General features: G+C 30.8%; 2 protein-coding genes across 13 annotated transcripts in view; one reads left to right on the top strand and one right to left on the bottom strand.

The window, feature by feature from the left end:
• The window catches only part of bru3 (bruno 3), a 286,566-nt gene that overhangs the window by 142,214 nt on the left and 120,288 nt on the right, over positions 1–24,064 (bottom strand). The window lies entirely within an intron of this gene.
• LOC139091760 (uncharacterized) lies at positions 824–7,282 on the top strand. The gene is made up of 9 exons (XM_070641939.1): positions 824–1,021; positions 2,618–2,973; positions 3,238–3,383; positions 3,657–4,668; positions 4,764–4,899; positions 5,045–5,187; positions 5,415–5,802; positions 5,922–6,116; positions 6,368–7,282. The coding sequence occupies exons 2-9, from the start codon at positions 2,691–2,693 to the stop codon at positions 6,690–6,692; spliced, it is 2,628 nt and encodes an 875-aa protein (XP_070498040.1). The 5' UTR covers positions 824–1,021; positions 2,618–2,690; the 3' UTR covers positions 6,693–7,282.

The following is a 24,064-nucleotide window of genomic DNA, read 5'->3' as shown; positions in this document are numbered from 1 at the left end:
AAGGGCTTTTAGAATAAATAAAAAGTAAAGAGAATGGGCCTCTCTTAATATTTAAATTTTCCATTTAAAATCCTCTTCATTTGTAAGCTGTTATAACATATGTATAATACATAAATTTGTATAGAAAATGCCTTCATGATTTATGCAACATTGCAATGGAATTTATTTTCTCTTTTTTTTGTGTGTACATCTTTATTGTGTATGTATTTGATTTCATCCATCCATCCCAATGACTTGCTTTATTGTTACATTTCACAGATCACAGAGAAAACATAATCTTCATATGATATAAGTGGGTAGGAAGCAGAACAACGATAAGTGATACAAAATTGAAGAATGTGTGTGAAAATGAAAATTTATTTGCCAAAGCCATAAATTCCTTTTGTGCGTATGTTTAAAATGCAGATTAAAAGGCATAAAATGAACATTAAAAATTAATGAAAATATAAAAAAGAGGAAATTTTCTTTTTTGACTCTTTTTCATATGGAAATAAGATTTGTTAAGGTTTCAAATAAATTTTATTTTGAAATCAGCAGAAAAATTTATATTTATAGGTCTAAATGTTCTATTTGTCTTATTTTAAGCTGAACATTTAGGCCAGTTAAGCAAATTTATTTTTATCCATCTCAAAGTCAGCATGGAAGTTCGTTAAAAACCCACCAATTATTAATTTCATTCCCCACCGCCAGTTGGAGCCACTTTACATCTTCTTATCAGTAAATTTTTCCAAGATAACAACTACAACTACAATTACGATAAGATAAGTTAACGTTCAAGGTGTGGTGAGCAATTAGATGTCTTAAAATATAGAAAATCGGCTTCAGTCACTTGTGGAGTACGTAGTGTTGTGGATAGTGAAAAGACAAAAGGAAAAAGAAAAACTATAAATAAATTGGCAATTTAAAAAATAAGAAAGAATAAATTTTGCAGGAAGTTTGCAATAAAATAAATCCTCATTCCACATCTACATTATCCAGCAATAGAGCTGAGTGTTGAAAATTCAATTTAATTTAGTTAATGGTGAGTTGCATAATATCTAATTTCCATTTACTCCATCCATCTTCACATTGCTATTCACACAGAAAATGTAATTTGATACTGATTGCACAAGTTAAATCATCGGGTGTGGCTTCTTTTTTGCACAATGAAGCATGAAGGAAATTATTGAAAAATATATTTTTTTATATGCTCTGTTTTAACCAGTTTCCTTTACCCCACTTGAGGAAATCCGAGATGATAAATTTACTTCCCCCTTGCACAAATCTCAATGAATATTTTTGCAGCACAAAAGCCACAAAAAAGTATTAAAAATTGTCTGTGGAAAGCCACAAAGTATTGAAGTTTGCAATTTATTGAGTTATATTGCTGACCCACCCTTTTATGCATGGTGAATAATTTTTAATAGCTATTTTATGATAAATTGAAGGCTTCAAAATACGAAAAAAAAAAATTAGTCTTTATCTCTTATGTACATACACCTGACTTAATGCTGATAAACTTTTTTTTTATATTATTTCACTTTTGTTCGCTATCAGTTCACAAGAAAAATGTGTGTTTCACAAATTAGATAAAAAATTTATTTACAAAAGAAAAAAAAAAAATTGTTATAAAATTATGAAACTAATCACGCATACATACATGTAGGTCATGACGGTAGCGCGAAAAAATGTCAAATTTTCATACTTAATTTTAAACTATTTTCTATCTTGAAATCTATTTGTTTGATATTCATAGCAAATACTCACATATATATGTGAATGACTTTTGAAGTTTATCATTGCACTGAACGGTAAATGTTGAAGTAGAAAAGAGTGATTTAAACAATATTACAAAAGTTTTGTAACATTTATTGCTTATATGTTTGCGAATCTTTCGTTTGTGAGTGATTTTACCTCTTACTGCTGTAAAATTGCAGTGGATTTGGATGTGATTTAGATTCTTTGTGGGAATCTTTAGTTTTTGATTTTATGATTGGCAATTTTGTAAGTTTTTGGAAGTTTAATGAGATTTTTTACTTAAAATTCAGTTAGAATAAACTGAAATGCAATATTAAGACTCGGTCGTCTAATGAAAAATTCAAAAATTTACCTAGATTTATCCAGCAATGCACCGCTTAATTGATTCAATATCCAGTCAAACCTGATTTCTAATTAATAGAAACTCACTCTATTTCCGCATAAAAATAACAAACATTATAAAACATAAAATTTAACGAGCAGCACAAATACTCGTCACTCATGGATAACTTGATACCAGGAGCTTATCTAAAAGTAATAATTTTATTGATAGAGCGCCAATGCATTGCGAAGTCGGTGTATAAATTTCAAAAACTTGACTCGTGTTGATAAAGACTCAGAATTAATTGATTATATTTACCTAGAAAGAGAATGAAGAAAAATAAAATTATTAGTTATTTGGTAATAAATATTTTCAAGGTTAAAATTGTTTAAATTAATATTGAAATTCAAAATCAAGCACATAAAGCAAGCAATAATCAACCTCTATTTGCACTCTAAGTTCAATCATTCATGCCCTCAATTGAAAAACATTCACTTCATCTGTTCCATTTTCATCCATTTTAGTTTATTTTATTATAAAAGAATATTTTCTTCACAGGTTTCTGATCCAATAAAAGAACCAAATTGAAAGAAATAGTTCGTTCATTGAGACGACACACAAAAAACTGAAAATGCTACTAAGAATTGTGACAAATTTCCAATTTCTACTTCTCGTCCTTCTTACGATTGCATCATTGAGCTATGCACAAGATAATGCACAACTAACAATTGCACGATCATTAAGGAGATGCTATCAAGACCGTAACATATTTGAGCGCGATAATCGCTTACCAATGACACCCCAAATGCTCATTGAATTAATAAGAAAAGTTGAAGACCATCCCTCGTATACATTGGATATGCGACAATTGGCAACGAGTTTACTTTTCGCTTTCAAACAAGATGGAATTCGACGTAAGTATTTTTTATTGGATTTTTCTTTGGAAAAACAAGTTTTTTTAGTCATCAAGTTTCGGAATGAAAAAAGCTTATGAGTTGTATGCTATATATAAAGAAATGACGAATTAAGATAAGAATGTAATCTCTCTATATATATTTTTACTCTACATACACTCATTAAGTGCAAAAAAACAAATCAACCTGTTCGAAAATTGATAAAATGCCTCACCTAAATAACCAACACTATTAAAAAATTTTATTTGTTTTTCTTTTTTCTAGCGACTACAACTGCTGTCGTATCTGAAGATATTCTACCATTTTCTGTAAGCGGTTTTAACCACTACAAAAATCGTGTTCTGTTAACACGTTTGATTACGGGAAATGCAAACCAATTTCCAAACGGAACACTTACTCTAGCTGAACAGGTGAGTCATGAATGTTATGAGTCATCATGATTAGACTATTTTTTATGAACTTTATTAAAATTAATGGTTTTTCTTCTTGTTGCTTCATGAAATCATTAAATTAAATCTTCTTTTTGGAAAATCGCTCAATTAAAATTTAAAATCTCCAAAAAAAAGTAGCAATTAAGAAACTATAGCTACAAATACAACGATAATCCAATCCCACATTCCAATTAATTCCAATAAAAAAAAGGAATCCAATTAATCATCAATTTCTATTTTAACCAATTTCAGTGCGCACTTCATTTCATGTTATCAACATCAATTGAGACACATGTTCGCGGTGATGAAGGTTCAAGATGTAATCAATTAGCACAATTACGTTCATCTCGTGTGCCGAGAGAAGTTAGTGAGGATACAGAGCTTCTTAAAACACCAGAAATGGAAAAAATTCGTAAACGAATGCATGCAAAATTCGGAAAATATCAAGTAGAAGATGAGGAACAACAGGATGAAGCACCAGCAGAAGAAGAAACACCGTTAAATGATGAAGGAGAGGCACTAGAAGGTGATGAAGAAACTCTTGATGTTGGAGTACAACAGGGTCAAGTCGATGGAACACAATCACCAAGTCAATGTCCCGTTGAAAATGGTGTTTTATTCTCAACATGGGGTTCAATTTCAGCTGGCGCAGTTATGGCTGGCATTGCTACTGGACTCGTACCACAAACCATTCCTGTTCGTGAACTTATTTCCAACGATCATATTATGGAACATTATAAATTAGCACGTCAAACAGCTGGACAAATGACTGTTGATAATCGTTATGCTTCAACATTAAGCGGTGATGTTGCCGAAGCAGTATTGCGTCAAGTGCCACGTGAGATTCAAGTTGGTGCTTCAGGTGCATGGAATGTAACGGCTGTGCCACATTGGTATTTCCTTTCACAACGAGATCGTTTTGAGCATACTGATGCTGAGATTCGTGGTGGCATCGATGGCCTTTTAATGGGTTTGAGAATTCAAGAATGGCGTAATCGTTTTACGAACCTTAAATTGAGTCAAGTACTTGACATGTACTATTCACAACGTGGTTTATTTGGTACAACACAAAATCCCGAGACATCAATTCGTGCATGTAATCGTAATGAAATGTTCTCGACCATTCCAATGACAACATTAACACAACAATCAATCGCATTTACAACCGTTTTGGATGGTGAAATGACATCAGATGTAACATTATCCGTAAATTCAACAAGCAGAATTGCAACGCAAGCAACAAATACTCTTCAGCAGTATATCGGTAAGTTTATTAATTTGTTATTTCCGAATGCACTTGTAACTAATATGAAAAAAATATGACAACACCTTTTTTTCCTCTCATTATCATCTCTACAGCAAATTCACTGAGAGATTTGACATGCGCTACTACAACAGAAAATGTTGGTAGTGAGACAATTTGGCGAACGGCCAGTGATATTTTTATTTTTGTTGATACAACATGGGCATTTGTTGAAATTCGTGCAGCGATAGGGTGAGTTTATAATTTTTAAAATTGAAATCGGAAATTGTCTGTGATCATTGCTTGTGATTATGTAATTTTTTCCTGTTTTTCTAAATATAAATAGAACTTATAAGGTCAATGACTATTTATACCAATGTCTTATTTTCAATTATAGTCATTTATTAAACAACTTAGATGTAGGACGCTTTGGTACAACCTACACAATATTGAATGCTAATGATGGAACTGTTATCGTACCAACAACAAATCAATTGTCTGATTTTTATACACAATGGACACTAGCTGTACACAATATGCGTACGTATTGAACCCTCATATATATTTTATTTTTCTATATAAATAAATAAATATTATTCGTGTGTCACCTGTTGCATTGCATATTGCCAGATTGGGATATTTTCCATTCATTAATTTTAATTTATTAAAAAATTGAAAATTTGGTGTGAATATGAAAACAATTTTTTTTTTGTGAATTTCTTGATTCAATATTTCAAATAACACGTGTTTTATTCTTTAATCTATAGAACCTCAAGGACTAAATCTAGCCAATGTTGTCCGTGAAGCACGCAGTACAGTCGAAAGCTTTATGAATGGTGAACGCGAACATCAAAATCCCGGTGGACGTTCTCTTATTTCACTCGTTGTTGCTAACCAAGGAAATGTAAATGAGGCCGATTCAAACTTTGCAAGTGAACAACTTCGTATTATGCAAGAAATATTGCCCGATTTAAGATGGATTTTCTGGACGGGTGGATCACCAAATCGATTTGAACGTTTCGTTCGCGAGCCAGCAAGAGATTTATATCAGTTACGTATATTTTTACAAGGCGTCGGTGGTGAATCAATACAAGTAAATGCTCACCCTGTCATTCATCGCATTCAACAGGAGCCGAGAAGGATCATTAATCACAGGTGTGTATATATATATACATAGACATGCTATGTTGACATTTTATGGCAATCTAACGACTTTTATTTTCAATTGTTCCGAATGATTTCATTTCCTATTCATTTTTTATATTTGTTTGTAGATGTGGATCAAATTGGCAATGGGATAACTGGGGTGATGTACAAATGACACAATATATTGAACCTCGCGGTATTGTTTTCTATCGACTTCATGCAAATTACTTCTTTGGCGGTGCAGATCGTCAAACATTGAGAATTATTGGCGCTGGTTATTCAACTCTTACTGTTTGTCAATCAAGATCGGTTGAGAGACCAAGGTAGGCATTTACCTTTTGTGTTTTTTTTCTTCCTGTTGCTATGTTACTGTTTTGGCAACGGAAACTTTTTTTGGAGGCGGAGTGTTAATGAATTAAATGAACAATTAATCTCGCCTCGACATTTTGTTTGCCATCAAGGAAAAAAAACGAAACAAAAGAAACATTTTTTCTCATTAATTGTAATTTCCCGTTATTTCCATCTTCTGTCACCATCTTATATTTCCTTTATTTATCCTCTCAATTCTATACAGAGACAATTCAACAAATCAGAATCAAAATGGTGAGATATTATGTTCTCGCATTAATAATGATGTCGTAGAAATTGATTTACGTTGGGCATGTGATACAAATGGATTAATTCAATGGTGTCCGCCACTCTTCATATCCGTTGAAGGACCGGCACAACATGATGGATTACAATCAAATTTAAGATGTGTTGATCGTGAATGTCGATTCCCAGACAATGCACGATTCCAGATTAACAGTGAGAACTTGGGATGCTGGAGTGGAGTTGGACATGTTGTTGCATCATTAGGATTAATTTTATTATCAATTATTATGACAATAAGAGTTTAAGATTTATTTTAGAAAAGAGATAATTTAAAGAATTATTGATTTGCATTTAGCGGCATATATTTTCATTTCTGTTTGGGTGTTAACGTATTTTTGGACTAAATGGTAGATTTTTAGTTAGAATTTTGATGGAAAATTTAGTTAAAAGCATCATAAATTAATCAAAATTACAATTTAAATTCAAAATTATTCAAAACACAATCTATCATTTTTCATCCAAAGTCAATGTACTCTTGCATCTATCCCAACCCCTTTTTTGTTTAGCTGATCTCCAGTAATTCATCATTCATGTCACCCACTTTATGTCCTCAAACCCTGACTCCTTACCCCCATTCAATTATCATCCATTTCTTATTTCACCATTATTATTATTACAACTACTTGTTATTATCATTTTTATTGCGATTTTCTTTTTGTTCCAATAGCAAACAAACAAGCAACTAGTTTTTAAGTACATGAATTTTAAAAATGTAATAATGTGCAGAGATAGTCTAAGAGAGAAATGAAGAAATAAGAGAAATATTCACACAGACAATAGTAAAAAAAGTTCAAATCTAACTTCAACTGTACAAATTAAATCATGATAAATTGAACACATTTTTCGTTCTTTTTTCGCTTCCATTTTTTGTTATAAGCATTTTTAAAAGTTTTTTTTACATATTTTCATATCAACGAGAATTTTTTTTTACAGAGCTATTATGGGAGCTTGAACCTTATCGCTTTGCTGTTTCTTCTTTTCGTCTTCACTCTTCACTCATCCTTCAGGCAATGTTGGATGCATTGCTTTCCATTTGAAATGATTTCAGATATTCCTTTTTTTGTTGCTTTTTTACTATCTTTCGCTCATTTATATCGTTCTACAAACTGCAATTTAACAGTAAATACATTCTATACGAGTCGCTATAACAATATTTGAGTCGAAAAGTTTTTTTTTTTTTTATTTTTCTGGCAAAAAATGCGGCAGTCAGAAGAGCAAACAAGAAGCACAAAACGATAGAAAATGTAAAAAAATTCCATTTTCCATTACTTTTGTGTTTAATAACAATTATTTGGTGCTCTATCTATCTACATATATTTGAATATTATTTTTTTATTTATAACAGACATTGTTGGTACTTGAATCATATTGTAGGAAAATATTTGCATTGTCCAATGAATGGAAGGAATTTTTTATATTGAAACTAAAAAATTTGAATTTTAATAATTGGAGATTTTTTTTAGTTTGAAGAACTTTTGATTTGGGGAATTTTTGAATTTATTAGGGTAATGATAAATGAAGGTTGTCTTTCTGCAGTGTTGTCTAAACTATTTTGCGTCATGTCACATTTTAGTGGTCATCCTCGACTGAAACTACACTCGGCAAACAATTCATAGCATTACCAATTGCTGCACAACGCAGTTTAGACAACACTGTTTTAATGGATTGAATTTTAATTTTGAAGAAGTCGAATTAAATGACAGAAAAGCAAAATAATTGCATGTAAAATGAATAAATTGACTTTAATAAATAAAATCAAGTTGAGCCGACATTTCTCCTCAATGGCCTTTACAATCTTTCATTTATCCAGCAATTTATCTATTTGCAGACAATTTATGCTTCAAAAAATATCGCGTCCTTTGATTAAGATTTCTTCTCCTTCCCATTTTACGGACTAGAAAGTTTTTTTTTTCCTTGTTATTAAATTCATTTTCTTCTTATTTCATGTCCATTCATTAAAAGCAGCAGAATATTCTTCAATATCAGAGGACACGACGATGAGGAATTTTTTACAGCAATTTAAGTTCAACTCAGCTGTCGTCTCTACTTCCGCTCCTTCTGGATGAAATGATTCTCATCATCATCTTTCATAATATTAAGCATAAGCTCTTATGCCTCGAGAAACATCAAAGGAACTTCTCATGGATAGATTTCCGCTTTACGAAAATTAAAAAGAACTTTTTATATTCCTTCTTATTATTATCTAACAAGAGCTCCAATTTTTTGGCAGGCGGGAATTTATTTGTGTAATAATAATCATTATATCTTTGTGTGTGTAAGTTTGTCATCGTCTTTTTTTCCTTAAACACATCATGAAGAGATAAAAATTGAGATAATGATCAACTAGATGATGAAAAAAGTTTTTTTTTTCTCCACTTCTTTATGCTCAAAAATTTTTTTTTATGATTTCTCGGCTTAACGCGCCACTCGGTCGTGTAAAACGGAGACAATATCAGTCAACATCAACAACAGGCCTAGAAATGGAAATTTGACGCTCATTTTTGTAACGGAAAACAATGAAAGAAGAGAGAACATTTATGTCACCATCAATTGATGATTGTTATTATTATTATGAGACTTTTTTTTGGTTTAATGGAGACAGGGCTGGATGATTTTGTGGTATGATGTAATTGATACCCGAATTTTTACTCGGGTTTAAGTTTTGATTCATCTTTTACTGAATAAAACCTTTCAAAATGCACTTGAATTGGCATTAGATTTTAGCAAGCAGTAGCTAGCGACAGGGCCAGTTTCAGAAGACATCTGAGGGATACCATGCATCACAACTGATCTGTACTGCCAGCAAAGTAAGTAAATAAGTAAACCTCTCAAAAATGCATATTCAAATCAAACAATAATAAACTCTAGATTCACTCAAATCTCCCAACATTACCAATTCTATTTGTATTTATTCAGAATCCTCCATAATAACTTTTATGCTTTCAAAAAAAAAAAAAAAAATTTCTTCGACTTAATGCACATGGATTTTTTAAAAGCAAATCTATAAAACAACAAAAGAATGAAAAGAGAAAATTGATAACATTTTATCCCCACGGATTGGTGCTATAACTTCACTTATATAACGGCTATAACGTGCGTATATGTACGTAAGACAATAAATAAAATTCCAGGATAAAAACAAAAGCACATGAAAAGAAAAAAATAAGAAAATCTTTTTTATTATCTCCTTTTACTCACAGTCGAATAGCTTATTTTGACTCATAAGATGAAAATAATGACGAAATAATCATAAAATAAATGCCAGACATTTACATTAACGCCTCGTCATCATCGGTAAGATGGAAACTTCATACTTTTAACATTATACACAATGGAGTCACATAATACATTAAAATAATTTATAGGCGACTCGCGGGCTCGGTAAAAATCAATGATAATAAATTAGCAAATCGTAAAATGACACATTTTCTCATACTCATACATTGTATAAGTATGAAATATAATTCTTTATTTTTTTTTTAGAATATATGTGCATTTAAAACCTGACATGATAATAATTTCCACCATTCATCAAATTTCACACATGAATTATTAATGTTGATGGACTCTTTTCAGCCATTACATTGCTTTATAGCTATCTACTGAAAAATTATTTTCATAAAAGTTTTTAATATTTTTCTGTGGAAAATGACAGTTTTTAGAAGCTTTTTCGAGGCAATCATGTGAGGTTGTTTTTTGAAATATATTTTATTCATATTTTCTGATGAAAATTTTGAAGGACATTCATTGGGTAAAAATTGATGAAATAAATTGACGGATTATTCAAATTAAAAATTTAACGGAAATCTGTATTTTGAATTTTCACTCAAATATTCTTAAGAAATCAACATTCAATGACCAGATATTAGGAACATATAACCTCAATATTTTAGCAATAAATTTTCGAAAATGTTTCAACTTTTCACCCTGCAAACAATAAACAATTTTTACCACCATTTATGACCTTAATTTCCTTTTTCCTTCGCAACTAAACAAATGAAAAAAAAATCATGCAAATATTTAACAATCAATTAATCGCACCTTAGTTTGACTTTAACTTTTTCATTTTAAATGCCATTTACAAACTTTCTAATGGTGATGTCCATTCAGGCAGTTCAAAAAAGTTTTATCTTAGTTGGCTATTTACTGAAGCAGTTTATTAATGAAAATTATTTGGTCAGTCTGATTTTATGTCCATATTATCTAAATCTCTTCCTACAAACACCCACAACAAAAACAAAAGATGGACGGGAAAAAGTCATAAAATATTCAACGGACAGTTGAATTGACAGGATTAAAGTTTATCAATGTGCTTTGAATGGACATTGATGTGTTTAATATGATAAATATTCTATTGCAAACATTATAAATGTTTGATGAAATAGAATATTTAGTAGCGAACGAAAATGACAAAATAGAACGCGTGGATGACTAAAATTGCTGATTCAAGCTGTGATGTTTATCAAAAGACAGTGTTTTATGGGTTAATTAAATAATTATCGATGATTCTACATAAGTAAGTTCAAAAGGACAACATTTAGTGTGTAATTTTCCAATATTTTCAATTGTTCCGAATCAGCAGTTAAGATTGTCAACAAATAAAGTTTTTCTCAGAAATTGAATGATTTGTCAGCACGAAAGTTGTCAATTAATATGGTTTAGAGCAGTGTTGTCTAAACTGTGTGGCAAGGGACATTAGTGTGTCACCTAAGTTACATGGAAACACACTGTGCAGTTTCTATCAAGGCTTAATGTCAAAGTTTGCAGTGTCACAAAAAAGTATGGACTTCAATGCTCTGGAAATTGACTAACTTTAAATATTTCCACTGAAAACTCCTCCACATAATTCCACAAAATGTCTCATCTTCCATAACAATAAAAATATCATCATAAAAAATAATAAGTAAGCAAATGAGGAACTTTGCTACAATTATTATGAATGATTATATTACCGGAGGCAGATTGCATGAAAATATGACTTGACATCTATCTGCTGTTTTCTGTAACTGACTCACTTTTATGTTTAACTATTTAATAAAAAAAATTATCATTTTTGTTCCTCATTATTTTTCTCCATCCTTCTTGTTTTCCCTTTATATCCACCCCGGAGAGAGAGAAAGGGGGACAAAAAAAATTGCCTTACATCACACAGACGACACAGACTAATTAATGTCCTGGGTGTCACTGTCAAAAACAATAAATAAATTTGCACACAGTATCATTCGTACTTTGTTGATAATTATAACAATAAAATGGATGGAGTTTTTCTGTTACTCAAACTTCAAAACAAAATTTTTCATCATAGAAATTAGTTTACATGACTTTTGTGGAGTATGAGAATGACACTAAAGTCTGGTGCGACTTGTTACAACCGCCTCGTGAAAATTAACAATTAATCATAATCCCTTTTTTTGGCATATAATTTATGTCACTCGACTTGACTGTATATTTATATTTGTTCATGTAGGATGAGCATTGGATATTATTGTCGAAAATTAATGGGGGATATAATGAATTCCTTCAATTTTTGGTTGAGCAGTCAGTTGTTGACAGCTTTGTTGTTTTTTCGAGGAATGCCAATCATTGAAATTTATTTTCGTGTGTAGAAATGTGAAAATTGTTTAGTCTGGGAGGTTGTTGAGATTTATGACTTCTTTTTGACGGGATATTTTGAGTTATTTGAGATGGAATGGCTCCGGCTAAATATATTATCATATGATTGTGCTTTTGTGTTAGAATTGTGTACTGAATTAGAGAAATTCTTGGAAAATCAGCTGTAAAACTGAATTTTTCATCCCAGTTCCACAACATAAATTTTTTAATTTCAAAATAAGCTCTAAAACTCATGTCATAGCAACATAAAATTGCAATATAAATACATCATAAAGTGCACCCATATCACTTCTGTTATTAACATAAGTATATTTCCATTTTATACATAAAGCATAAATCAATTTTATATTATATCATCTCAAACATTCACATCGTATCATATCAATATAATGCAGTAAGATATTGGCTGTAACAACACAGCCACAAAATTTTTTTTTTTTTCTGACAATGTCTGCACATATTTTTAATCGCATTAAACTCATCATCGTCATCATAGCTATCATTTTCTATTGTATATATATATATTCTTATATTAGCAATAATAAATTGATCCACTCCCAAATGGATAATAATAGTATAATGGTAGAAAGTAGCAGCTTGATCTTTTGTGCACAGTGACAGTGGCTGTAAAGAGAATGAGATGTAGAAGTAACAGTCATAAAAATCATCTTATAAAATCGAAGAACGTGATGGATCATGAGCACATGTGGATTTTCTATATTTTTTTTTATTCTTTTCTCTTTCTTCATCCTGCTTCCTTCACATTATTTTTTTTTGACGATAGAAAATCTCATCATAACGTGAAGCTTAACATTCACCATCGATTAAATAATGATTAAGCAGTTTTTCGTTTGAAAAAAAGAAAAAATAAGACAGAAATTAAAGGATAGACGAGTAGAATGGACATGTTTGAGTTTATACGATGATAGTCAGTGGCTGATGGAAGCAATTATAGTTGATTCTACTGTCTGTCATTTGTTATCTTTCCCATAACGTGAAATTGTTTGTAGAATATCTACAATATGTAAAATAATGTCATTAAAATGTAAAGACATGCTTTTTAAAAATAGATGTAATGCTTGGTTCTTCATTTTAAAAAAGAAGAGAGGTTTTTTGGGGAAATTGGTTGATTCCGAGGAGTGAGGGACGGAAATTTGAAGACATTTAGTGGGATTCTATCAGTGTCTGTGGCAGTGCTTCTTAAACTTTGCAGCTAACTCGATGTTACAGTCTATAGTAGGCATCAGAGCACGAAGTGGACTTAAATGTTGTATGAAGTGGAGTCAGTCGACCGAGTCGACTCCAAGCTCAGGTTTGTATGATAAAGAACGAATTCATGTGCCCGACCCAAATCGCTGTCTTAACAAATTGCGAGCAACTAGTCTACAACAATCCAAACAACGCAATACTCGGGATCACATGGATGAGGTAAAATAACAGTGAATTATAATATATTTCTAGTACCATGAGAGTGAGAAGAAGAAGCAATTTTTATCACAATAAATGTATTCATGCACAGGAATGAATATTTTTTTTTTTATTCTTCTTCTGTTGAGCTCTTCTACTAATGGATTTTTACTCAACAGAGCTTATGGTTGGGTAATGGCAATACAACAATTTTCCTTCCGATAAAATTTCAATTGCAAATCATTCGATATTATTTGAACATAAAGTGGCAAGATGGAATGTTAACGATTATGGGGTTTCGGTGATGGTCTCTTGCTGATTCTTATTCCTTATGCTCCCTTTTATGTCCTACATATTTTTTCATAAATGTCCATCGAGTATAATTTTTTTTTTACTTTCTTTTCTTTTCATCTCTTAAAAATTACCGATTAATTTCAGATCATTGCGCAATGTCCTTTACTGGGTGTACTTTTTTTCATGTTCAACCAGCTCCTTTTTCTTCATGAGTTTCTTATTTTATACAATAAGAAAGAGGATAAAATATAAATTTTTATCATTAAATAAACTTATTCAAGTGGACACGAGGATTTTTCATTTCTACATCCTCATCAAAAACAACTTCTTTTCTTTTCATTTTCTATCATTTGTTCATGTTCCAATATTACCCGGCCCTGCACAGGTGATAAAAGTTTCCTTATTTCATCGTATTGGAAATGAATTTTTAATTAAAAAAATTTTGAGTTATAAAAAAGTTTCTTTATTAATTTTTGTTCCTTTTTGCTTTAAAGTGCTAAGGAGTAAGTTGAATGAGATTTTTTTATTGATCAGGAAGTCACGAGGTTGTAGACGATTTAAAGAGATGATTCAATAATTAAATCAGATCACATACGGAGCATGTAGACCAAAACTTCAAAGAATTACTGGATTAAACGCTAAAATCTTTAGCATTCTCAACTAGCAGAAGTTCTCGAAGGATAGAGCTGGCTTTAAACGTTCTCTCTGCGCGTACAATGTGTCCACGTGCTCCCCAGCCCCAGAAGCAAGCAAGTAAGACCAAAACTTCAACAAAACAAAACCTTATTTGTCCAAAACATCCAAAAGTCATCCACAAATCCACATTTTCATCAAGCCTCTTCCATTTTCAATTTTTAAACCCTCTTGTTCACTCAGTCTCCTCATTTTACTTCATATGGATTGCTCTAAAACTTTCTTTAGTACTCGAATGTCGCCTTAAAGGCATGAAAAGTCAGAAAAAAAATTTTTTATGCTCGTTAAATTTTTTTTCTGTATTTTATTCATTATTCTTTTTTACTCCCAGAATATTGTATGGAGATAGGGAAGAAGAATTTAGCAATACGGCAAAATTAGAGACGAGAAGAAAAATTTTTTAATAGAGGAGAGTTTTATAAGCCAAGTGACGCTCGGCAATCCATTTTGATTGATTTTCTGTATGATGAATAATTATTGCTATTATAACTTTCCTTTCCTTCTTTTTTTCCCGCTGATGTCCCTTCTGTCTATTTCATTACATCATAGCACATTTGCAAGGATGATAAAAAAAGAGGAGCAAAATCGAAGAAACTTATTGGCGTGTGACCCCATGCAACTCATCATACTTAACGAAAAGAATGGAACAAGAAAGAACAAAAAAAAATCTCAAAATGCCATTAACTTTTACAGGAGAATGAAAATTTTTAATAAAGACACTCAATTTTATAAGCATTTTACCGCAGTAAGCAGCAATGCAAAATACCGTAAGAAAGTTTCAATTTTCATTTTGCTTGTAAGAAGACCCCAAGGATAGAATCGAAAAAAATGTGTATATATATAGAGAAGAATTTAAGCACATTGTTATAAAATTGTGCTTTATAAAGAAATAATCAAACATCTGGTGCACTTTTATATTCAGATTCTCTCTCAATATTTTTTTTTTGTTGCTGCTTCGTTTTACTGATGTTGTTTGTATAGCTTACGATAGTGAAGTAAATAAGAAGCTGAAAATTCTGGAACAGCAAAAAATGAATGAAAAGATTCTTTTCAATGGTTCTAGACAAAAAAGTCGAGCAACAGCAGCAAAGAATTTCACACACAGTTTTTCATACTTCTTTTTTCGATTAGGGGAAAAGCCGTTGCATGTCTTACTTATTTCACATTAAAGCTATTTAGAATATATTTTAGTTTACATCGTTTGGACTAAACAACATTGCATGCAATGTCAAGAAGTTTATCGGGGGTATGCCATAGCTGTTTTGACACTTTCAGCCACAGTTTCACAACAGAAATTGAGCTGTTGTGGTTAAAACAGCTATAATGCATCCAATTTCAACTAAACTATCCCTGAAATCGAACCCGGGTCGTTAGGATCGGTTGTGTGACATTTTAGCTACTAAGTCACTGCTGCTAACTGTTTTGGCACTGATAGTCTTATTAATTGCGATTTGAATCTAGGGAATTGCCTTCTAATTCCCTAATTTTTCTTAATCACCCTGAAAACCATTCTGTCAAAAAAATTTACAAACTTCAGGATTATCCAACCCTTAGGAATCTTTATATGGACGTAAAAAAATTGGAAATTGCGGAAGGAAGAATGTGTAACTTTTATATAGACAAGAAAAGCGAGCACAAGTAAACCCGGGCGTCAATTTCTTCTCCATACTTATAAAGCAAGTAAAATTACGAGCATTGAAAAACATTACCGAAACATGACACGGAAAAAAAATGAAAGGAGAAAAACAAGAATAATAATATTATCGAATTTGGAATGAGGAAGGCGATGCGGATTTTTTTTCCTTCATATTATGGATTGAATAGGGAAGTGGAAGAGCGAAAAGAGGAAAAACGTATTAAAATATGACGTTTTATTATTCAATTTTGTCCTTCTAATCAAACCCTCTTTTCATACTTTTTTTTTCTCTGCTTTGGTGTTTGTTATGCTGCCATTGCTGTTGCTGATTTTTATTTCATGCACAGTTGATGTCCTTTCTTTTCCGTTTCAGGAATATTTTTTTTCTTTCCTTTTTATGATTACTTCACTTGAAGAATGATCAAAATAAAGTGGAATAAATTCTGAGATTCTTTTGTGAATTAATAAATGGAAAATTGAGTGAAATATTCTGTTTAATAAGGAAATGTATTGGAATTTGATGGATTCTTTTAGAATTAATATGAAAATTCTGGAAAAATTGAATGAATTGGTTGATTTCCGAGGATATGGAGAAGTCACTTCGATTAATGATTTATTGTACCATCCCAAAGTCTCTACAGAATGCTTATGTATAGTATTCCCTGATGTCAAATTAATGTTTTGCAAAATATCCTACAGAATTTAATGCAACTAGTGACAAACGCCATAAATTCACCATAAAATGTCCTCTAAGCCCACACAAAAGTTGTTGCTTTGAATCAAAATCCAAATATTTTTATGAATTGACCATTCTCAAATTTTAGTGATAACAGCTATTCACATAAAACTGTCAATAGCTGTAATGAAGTTTCTTTCTTCTTATGTTTATTGAAAGAAAATTTCATTTCCGGAATATGACAGCAATATAAACAGCCTCTTTTTTCCTATTGCAATATTAATAACATTAAATGTCCAATAGCTTGTAATTTTTATGCCACACACAAAAATATAAAGTTGGTTTCATTCAAAAGAAGTCACATTACTTCCTTCGTCAATGTCCATACACTAAGGATAAAAATGAACGGAAAATAAATTGCGAAAGAAGTGTGAAATATTTTTTTTTTTATGAATAGCAAAAACTTCACTTTTTTATGTTCAATTTCAAGATTCCTTTTCCTCATTTTTCTTTCTATTGAGCAAATTTTTTTCTTTCTCTTCTCAAAATCTCTACTTACAAAGAAATATCACGAAAGGCAATGGCAAAAAAAACATTTTTTAGTATAATGAAATTTTCCTTCTTCTTTATCCCACCATTTGATGTCCATTGAAAGGAATGAAAATTTTTTACAATCTACGGTCAATTTCCGAAACATAAAAAAGAAAGCGACATAAATGAGGACGGGATTGTGTGTAATACAGAAGTGTTAAAATTTTGTCTCTGTCATGTCGATTCATTTGAAGAAAATTTAATTTTTTTTCTTCTTCCTTTTTCCTATTCAATCATCTGTTTGTGAATCTTTTGGAACTTCTGCATTTGAGTCTTTTAACTTTTCTTAACTGTGAAGAGTTTTTTTAAAGGGGCTTATTTTGTTTTTGGGGTATGGGGAAGGAGAGGGTAGTAGAGGGAGTGGGTATTGTTATTGAAAAATCGTGGAATTTAAGATATGGACTTAAAATCGAGATTGGACACAATTTCAATGCATTTTCAAATTCACAAATCGCTTAAAAGATACAAAATTCGACACAAGGCCGGTGAGACTCTGGCAGGACCCCGAATTCAAACCATACTAAGCACCAAGTCAGAATAATGCTGGTCGAAGACCTAGACTAAGATTCTGAGTCTCTCAGACAAAGTCATCAGAAGACATTGAAATAAAATTACACAAAAAAGATTCAAAGTAAATTTTGTTACATTTAAAAACTTTAGCAGTCAATAGCAGAAACAGCAAACTCAATGAGAAGTGCCAAATAATTTTTTTTTCTTTTTTAATACTTTGAGAGGCTTTAGTTATTTCTTCAATACCTTTTTTTTTCATCTCAACAGAACAATAGGCTAAGCCTCTTGTGAAAAGAAGTGAAAATGTATTTTTTCTTTCATCAACATCGTCATGCTCATCCTTCGTCATTTTCACAAGCAATAAGGAACAAGGAAGAGAACTTCTCAATTTTTCAAATTATTTTGTCTGTCAAGATATTGTAAGAAGTGAAAAGCAAATGACCACATGTGAAAGAAAAAATTTATTTTCTTTTCCTTTTGTTTGTCAAATATCAAACTATATATTTTATTATTATACAAAAAAAATACATGACCATAAAATGTATACGTTGAATTAATGGACAAAACTTAAATATGACCCAAACATACATGGATACAATAATCTGATTGTGACACCACTCAACAATTCTGAATTGAATAAACACAAATACGCAATTGTGATACGTGAGATGGAAAAGGACATATTCTCAAAAGGAACAAGACATAAATATATATAGAGAGGGAAAAATAGAGAATATAGATGGAAATTGAGCTACAGTAAAGTGTGTTTATGATATAAATACTCTTGTGAGTTATCAAAGAAATTTTATTCATAATTTACTGTAATTTTTTTGGGAGATAGAGGCTCAAAGTTGTAGAATATTGAGATTTGGACGGGATTTTGGTTGGGAAATATGGAAAATTCATGTAATGACTCAGCAGAGTGGACAACGATGCGTTATAACTAGTTTAAGGCAATTAGATGTCTAGTTGATGACTAGAGCTCGTCCACTACCCCTAACGGCTAAAGAGACCGCTTTTAGGTACCGTACTAGTATTTGAATAGTATGAAAGCATGCCCATTGCTTGTTAGGATATGTTAAGGCACAAAATCAGATCTCGAAAGTCGATTCACTGTTACAATCCAAATTCTAATAAGTTAAGTTGTGAACCCCTATCAGTATCAAAACAGACATCCTTTTTGCACATGAAACACACACATATCATAAGCAATTACAGCCCCAAACATATGTAGAATTACAAAGTAAATATCAAATCTCATAAAAGCAAAAATTATGAAAACCCAATGAACATTCTCCAAAAATTTCTCAATTTCATACATGACAAACATTAGAAATTATGTTATTGACAATTATTCTGCATCAAAAATGTAAAATTTATCATTAAAAGAGAATTTATATCTGGAAAATGGCAAGAAGCAAAAAAGCAGCAAAACAAACAAAGAATCTTCTTTCTTTTTTTTCATGAAAAATTGTTCGCTCATAAATTTCCATAAATTTTCACAACCTCATCGCATCGTCATCATCATATCATGGACATTTGAAAAGTTTTTTTTATTTTCTCCTACTTTTTTTTTTCTTGTGTGACAATGAGGAAGCGGAAGGAAAATTTATGCAGAATATATTCTTTTTTTTTTCAATTTCTACACAAAAGAAAAGGCTCTTAAATTCCCTAGAGAGCGTAAAACGCCCTCGAAACACAATAAAATATGACATAATCCATGAAAATTTTTTCTCCTTCTTATTTTTCTATCTCCGTTTTGTATAGCACGACAAGCACAAAGTGCAAAATAAATATATGTATGTGGCTTTATGGAATTTGTTGTTATTGTTGTCGTAGATATTTTGTTCGTTTTCTTTTTTTTATGTCGCATGGCATCTACACACACTTCAGCGACAAATTATCAGCCTAAAGTTGACAGACATTGATATGATATAAATTATTTTTGTAGTGCTCTTTACCTTCAACCTCTTCACTATGGGGCAAAATGAAAAAAAAAGGGACATTCACTTTGATTTTTGGACTTTTTGGAATCAAGACTTGAGGGTATTTTTTTCTTATAGTACATATAGCAATAGACTTGCATGCAAAATTTCAGCTCATTTGGTGCTGTTTGGTCGGTTATGGAGCTGTTTGAAGTTGAAAAATGGTAAAAAAATGGTTTTTTTCACTTCTTATTTGACTTGAAAAGTTTCATATTTAATTAAAAGATATTGAAAAACGGTTTTCGGTTCCTAATTGTGCTATATAAGAGCTTTAATTTGACATAGGACAAGGTTTATATATTCGGGTTTTAGTGGCAGGACTTGAGAAAATGTATGAAAATACCAGGAAAAAAGCTTCAAGCGTCCGGCAAATATGCTAGTTCTCAAAAGTTTCTCATATAGACCTATTTTTTCGTAAACTACTTACGTTCTACTTTACAAAACTGAAAAAATATCCAAAATTGGTTGGTACGAACAAAAGTTATGGCATTTTTAGTTTTGGACGAATTTTTTTCTCAAAACTAATATTTCTGAGATGAATTTGGAAGATATCATTTGGAAAAAGTTTTTTAATGTTTTTTAATGTATTTATTGATTTTGAGAAGACTTGTGAAGAAATTTTTTGAAAAAGTTCAAAATTCTTTGAGTTAGAGGTACATATGCTATTTGACGACTTGACCCTTTTTCTCATCACTCAAACTGGTATAACTTTTACATGACTAAATATTTTTCAGTTCTGTTTCTTGTTTAGTGTAGCTTGTTATAATACCTTTCCAACGATATATAATACTTAATAGTTGGAAGTAGTCTTGGTCGTGAAAACGGACCCTGTTTGTGACTGACCCTTTACAAAGAAATTTTCAAAAAATTCATTTCTAAAACTACCACTTAGAAATTAAATAATATAATGTTTTTGTGTTTTTTAGGTCATAATATGATAGTTTTGAATCTCAAAACCCAAAAAATCTCATTTTGTAAACTTTCTGCAACTTTAGGGGCCTTCATAGGTAATACTCAGGTAGTCTCTCAATTCTCAGATATGAATCTGTTTTATTGACTTTTTTTGATCGATATTCAATATTTACACTTATTTTGTGCAAAATCTATCAATTTTAAAAAGTTTGGGTTGAAAAAAAAGTGATTTTTGATTATTTTGTTAAAAACAGGCTTAGGTAGGCCACATTTAAGGCACTCCAGTAGCCACTATGATTAAGTTCTATACATGTTTTATACATATTTATAAAGGTAATAGTAGTAACTAGTAATAACAGAAAACAAAATGCAAAAATATTGGTTCTAAAAAAAGTTATAGTCATTTGAGTGGCCAAAAAAGTGTCGAGAAGGGCAACCAGCATAGGCAAAAACACAAAAATTTAAAATTTAACGTTTATTTTGACAAAAAATGCATTAATTTGAATTAATATGACATAAAACTAATTTTTATTCAAAAAACTTCAAGAATTTCATTAAATTTTTGAATTTTTGTGTTTTTGCCTATGCTGGTTGCCCTTCTCGACACTTTTTTGGCCACTCAAATGACTATAACTTTTTTTAGAACCAATATTTTTGCATTTTGTTTTCTGTTATTACTAGTTACTACTATTACCTTTATAAATATGTATAAAACATGTATAGAACTTAATCATAGTGGCTACTGGAGTGCCTTAAATGTGGCCTACCTAAGCCTGTTTTTAACAAAATAATCAAAAATCACTTTTTTTCAACCCAAACTTTTTAAAATTGATAGATTTTGCACAAAATAAGTGTAAATATTGAATATCAATCAAAAAAAGTCAACAAAACAGATTCATATCTGAGAATTGAGAGACTACCTGAGTATTACCTATGAAGGCCCCTAAAGTTGCAGAAAGTTTACAAAATGAGATTTTTTGGGTTTTGAGATTCAAAACTATCATATTATGACCTTAAAAACACAAAAACATTATATTATTTAATTTCTAAGTGGTAGTTTTAGAAATGAATTTTTGAAAATTTCTTTGTAAAGGGTCAGTCACAAACAGGGTCCGTTTTCACGACCAAGACTACTTCCAACTATTAAGTATTATATATCGTTGGAAAGGTATTATAACAAGCTACACTAAACAAGAAACAGAACTGAAAAATATTTAGTCATGTAAAAGTTATAGCAGTTTGAGTGATGAGAAAAAGGGTAAAGTCGTCAAATAGCATATGTACCTCTAACTCGGAGAATTTTGAACTTTTTCAAAAAATTTCTTCACAAGTCTTCTTAAAATCAATAAATACATTAAAAAACTTTTTCCAAATGATATCTTCCAAATTCATCTCAGAAATATTAGTTTTGAGAAAAAAATTCGTCCAAAACTAAAAATGCCATAACTTTTGTTCGTACCAACCAATTTTGGATATTTTTTCAGTTTTGTAAAGTAGAACGTAAGTAGTTTACGAAAAAATAGGTCTATATGAGAAACTTTTGAGAACTAGCATATTTGCCGGACGCTTGAAGCTTTTTTTCCTGGTATTTTCATACATTTTCTCAAGTCCTGCCACTAAAACCCGAATATATAAACCTTGTCCTATGTCAAATTAAAGCTCTTATATAGCACAATTAGGAACCGAAAACCGTTTTTCAATATCTTTTAATTAAATATGAAACTTTTCAAGTCAAATAAGAAGTGAAAAAAACCATTTTTTTACCATTTTTCAACTTCAAACAGCTCCATAACCGACCAAACAGCACCAAATGAGCTGAAATTTTGCATGCAAGTCTATTGCTATATGTACTATAAGAAAAAAATACCCTCAAGTCTTGATTCCAAAAAGTCCAAAAATCAAAGTGAATGTCCCTTTTTTTTTCATTTTGCCCCATAGTGCTCTTTCTTCTTTACTAGACGTGTATACTTGTGTATTGCACATATATAAAGCTTTTTGCCAGTTTTCTTGAGTGATACTTGTGATTATATCGTACGTTGTTTTCATCACCTTTATTTATTGTTGAATTTTTTTTTTCTGTCTTCTATTTTTATGCAAATTTCACCTTTTTGAAATGCTTTTGAACAATAATCATGAAGGCATTTTGAATTTTTTGCTTTATTTAAAAGTTATTAGGACGTGAATGTTGGGTGGATAGGTGACTAAGGGGGTGTTGTGGGTTGTAGTCCTCCAAATGTGATTTTATGATTAATTTGTTGTTCATTTATGCTTTATATACAAGGAAGATGGAGTTTCCTGTGGTTATTCTATACCACAGCTTTTAGGTATGAAGAACCACCAACATCGAGTATTAAAGAAATGAAAAAGGAAAGGTATAAATTTATAATGAAATGATTTGTGCGAAAAAATATATTTTTTCGTCTTCTTAACATTCATTCTTTTTTATCGACCAGGAAGCAGACTTACGCATAAGAATGTCTTCTTTCTTTCATGCTATAAATCATCGCTTAATTTTTATTCATATTTTTACTCTTCTTTCTTATTTTACATTTTTCGCATCTGACAAAAACGTCGTTAATACCCCCATTCACTAGATTTGGATTGCCAGTAAGGACTTTTGGGTTTCAATTTAAATAATTTTTATGGCAGGAGAGATTTTAATAATTTTTTTTTTGCTTGTGATGATTTCTCGCTTATTTATGAATTGAAATGAAATATTCTTGTGTCACATTCAATTCTCGGTTTGTTGAGGAAAGAAATATTGCTAAATTGCTCATTATGAAGATTATTTAAGATTTTAATATAAAAATTTGGAGAAAATGAGTCATTTAAGGGAAATTTTGGAAATGTGATGCAAATTGTTGGTTTACGATTGAAATTTAAGATTGATGATTGCTTAAAGCATAGTTTTGCTATTAAACTAGAATTTATACAAGCTTGACTAAGCAATTTTCGTCAAAAAGTGTCTATAAAAAATTACTAAACGCTATCAGCTTACACGAATAAAGTATCGCAATAACATTGTTTACTAAAAACATATTGTCACAAGATTTATCATTCCATGAATATTACATTGTTATCCCCACAGGGTCTTATGACTTTTCAACTGTTTTAACTGAATGCTTTCTGAGGCATATTTTCATATCTTTTTTTTTTTATATTTTTTCTGTAAATAATTTTTTTTTTGCCATATTCAGCAATACAAAAAAGAAAGAGGAAATGAAAACAGAACAAGAAGTTGAGGAAAAAAGAAATGCCAAAAACCGTTTTCTTGTGACTTATGAGGAGGCAAATTGTTGT

This window comes from Chironomus tepperi, unplaced genomic scaffold (assembly GCF_022539635.2).
Source record: "Chironomus tepperi strain 1889 unplaced genomic scaffold, CSIRO-AGI_Ctep_v1 contig_261, whole genome shotgun sequence".
Taxonomy (NCBI): domain Eukaryota; kingdom Metazoa; phylum Arthropoda; class Insecta; order Diptera; family Chironomidae; genus Chironomus; species Chironomus tepperi.
Note: the sequence above shows the minus strand (reverse complement) of the source record. Positions and strands in the feature narration are given on the sequence as shown.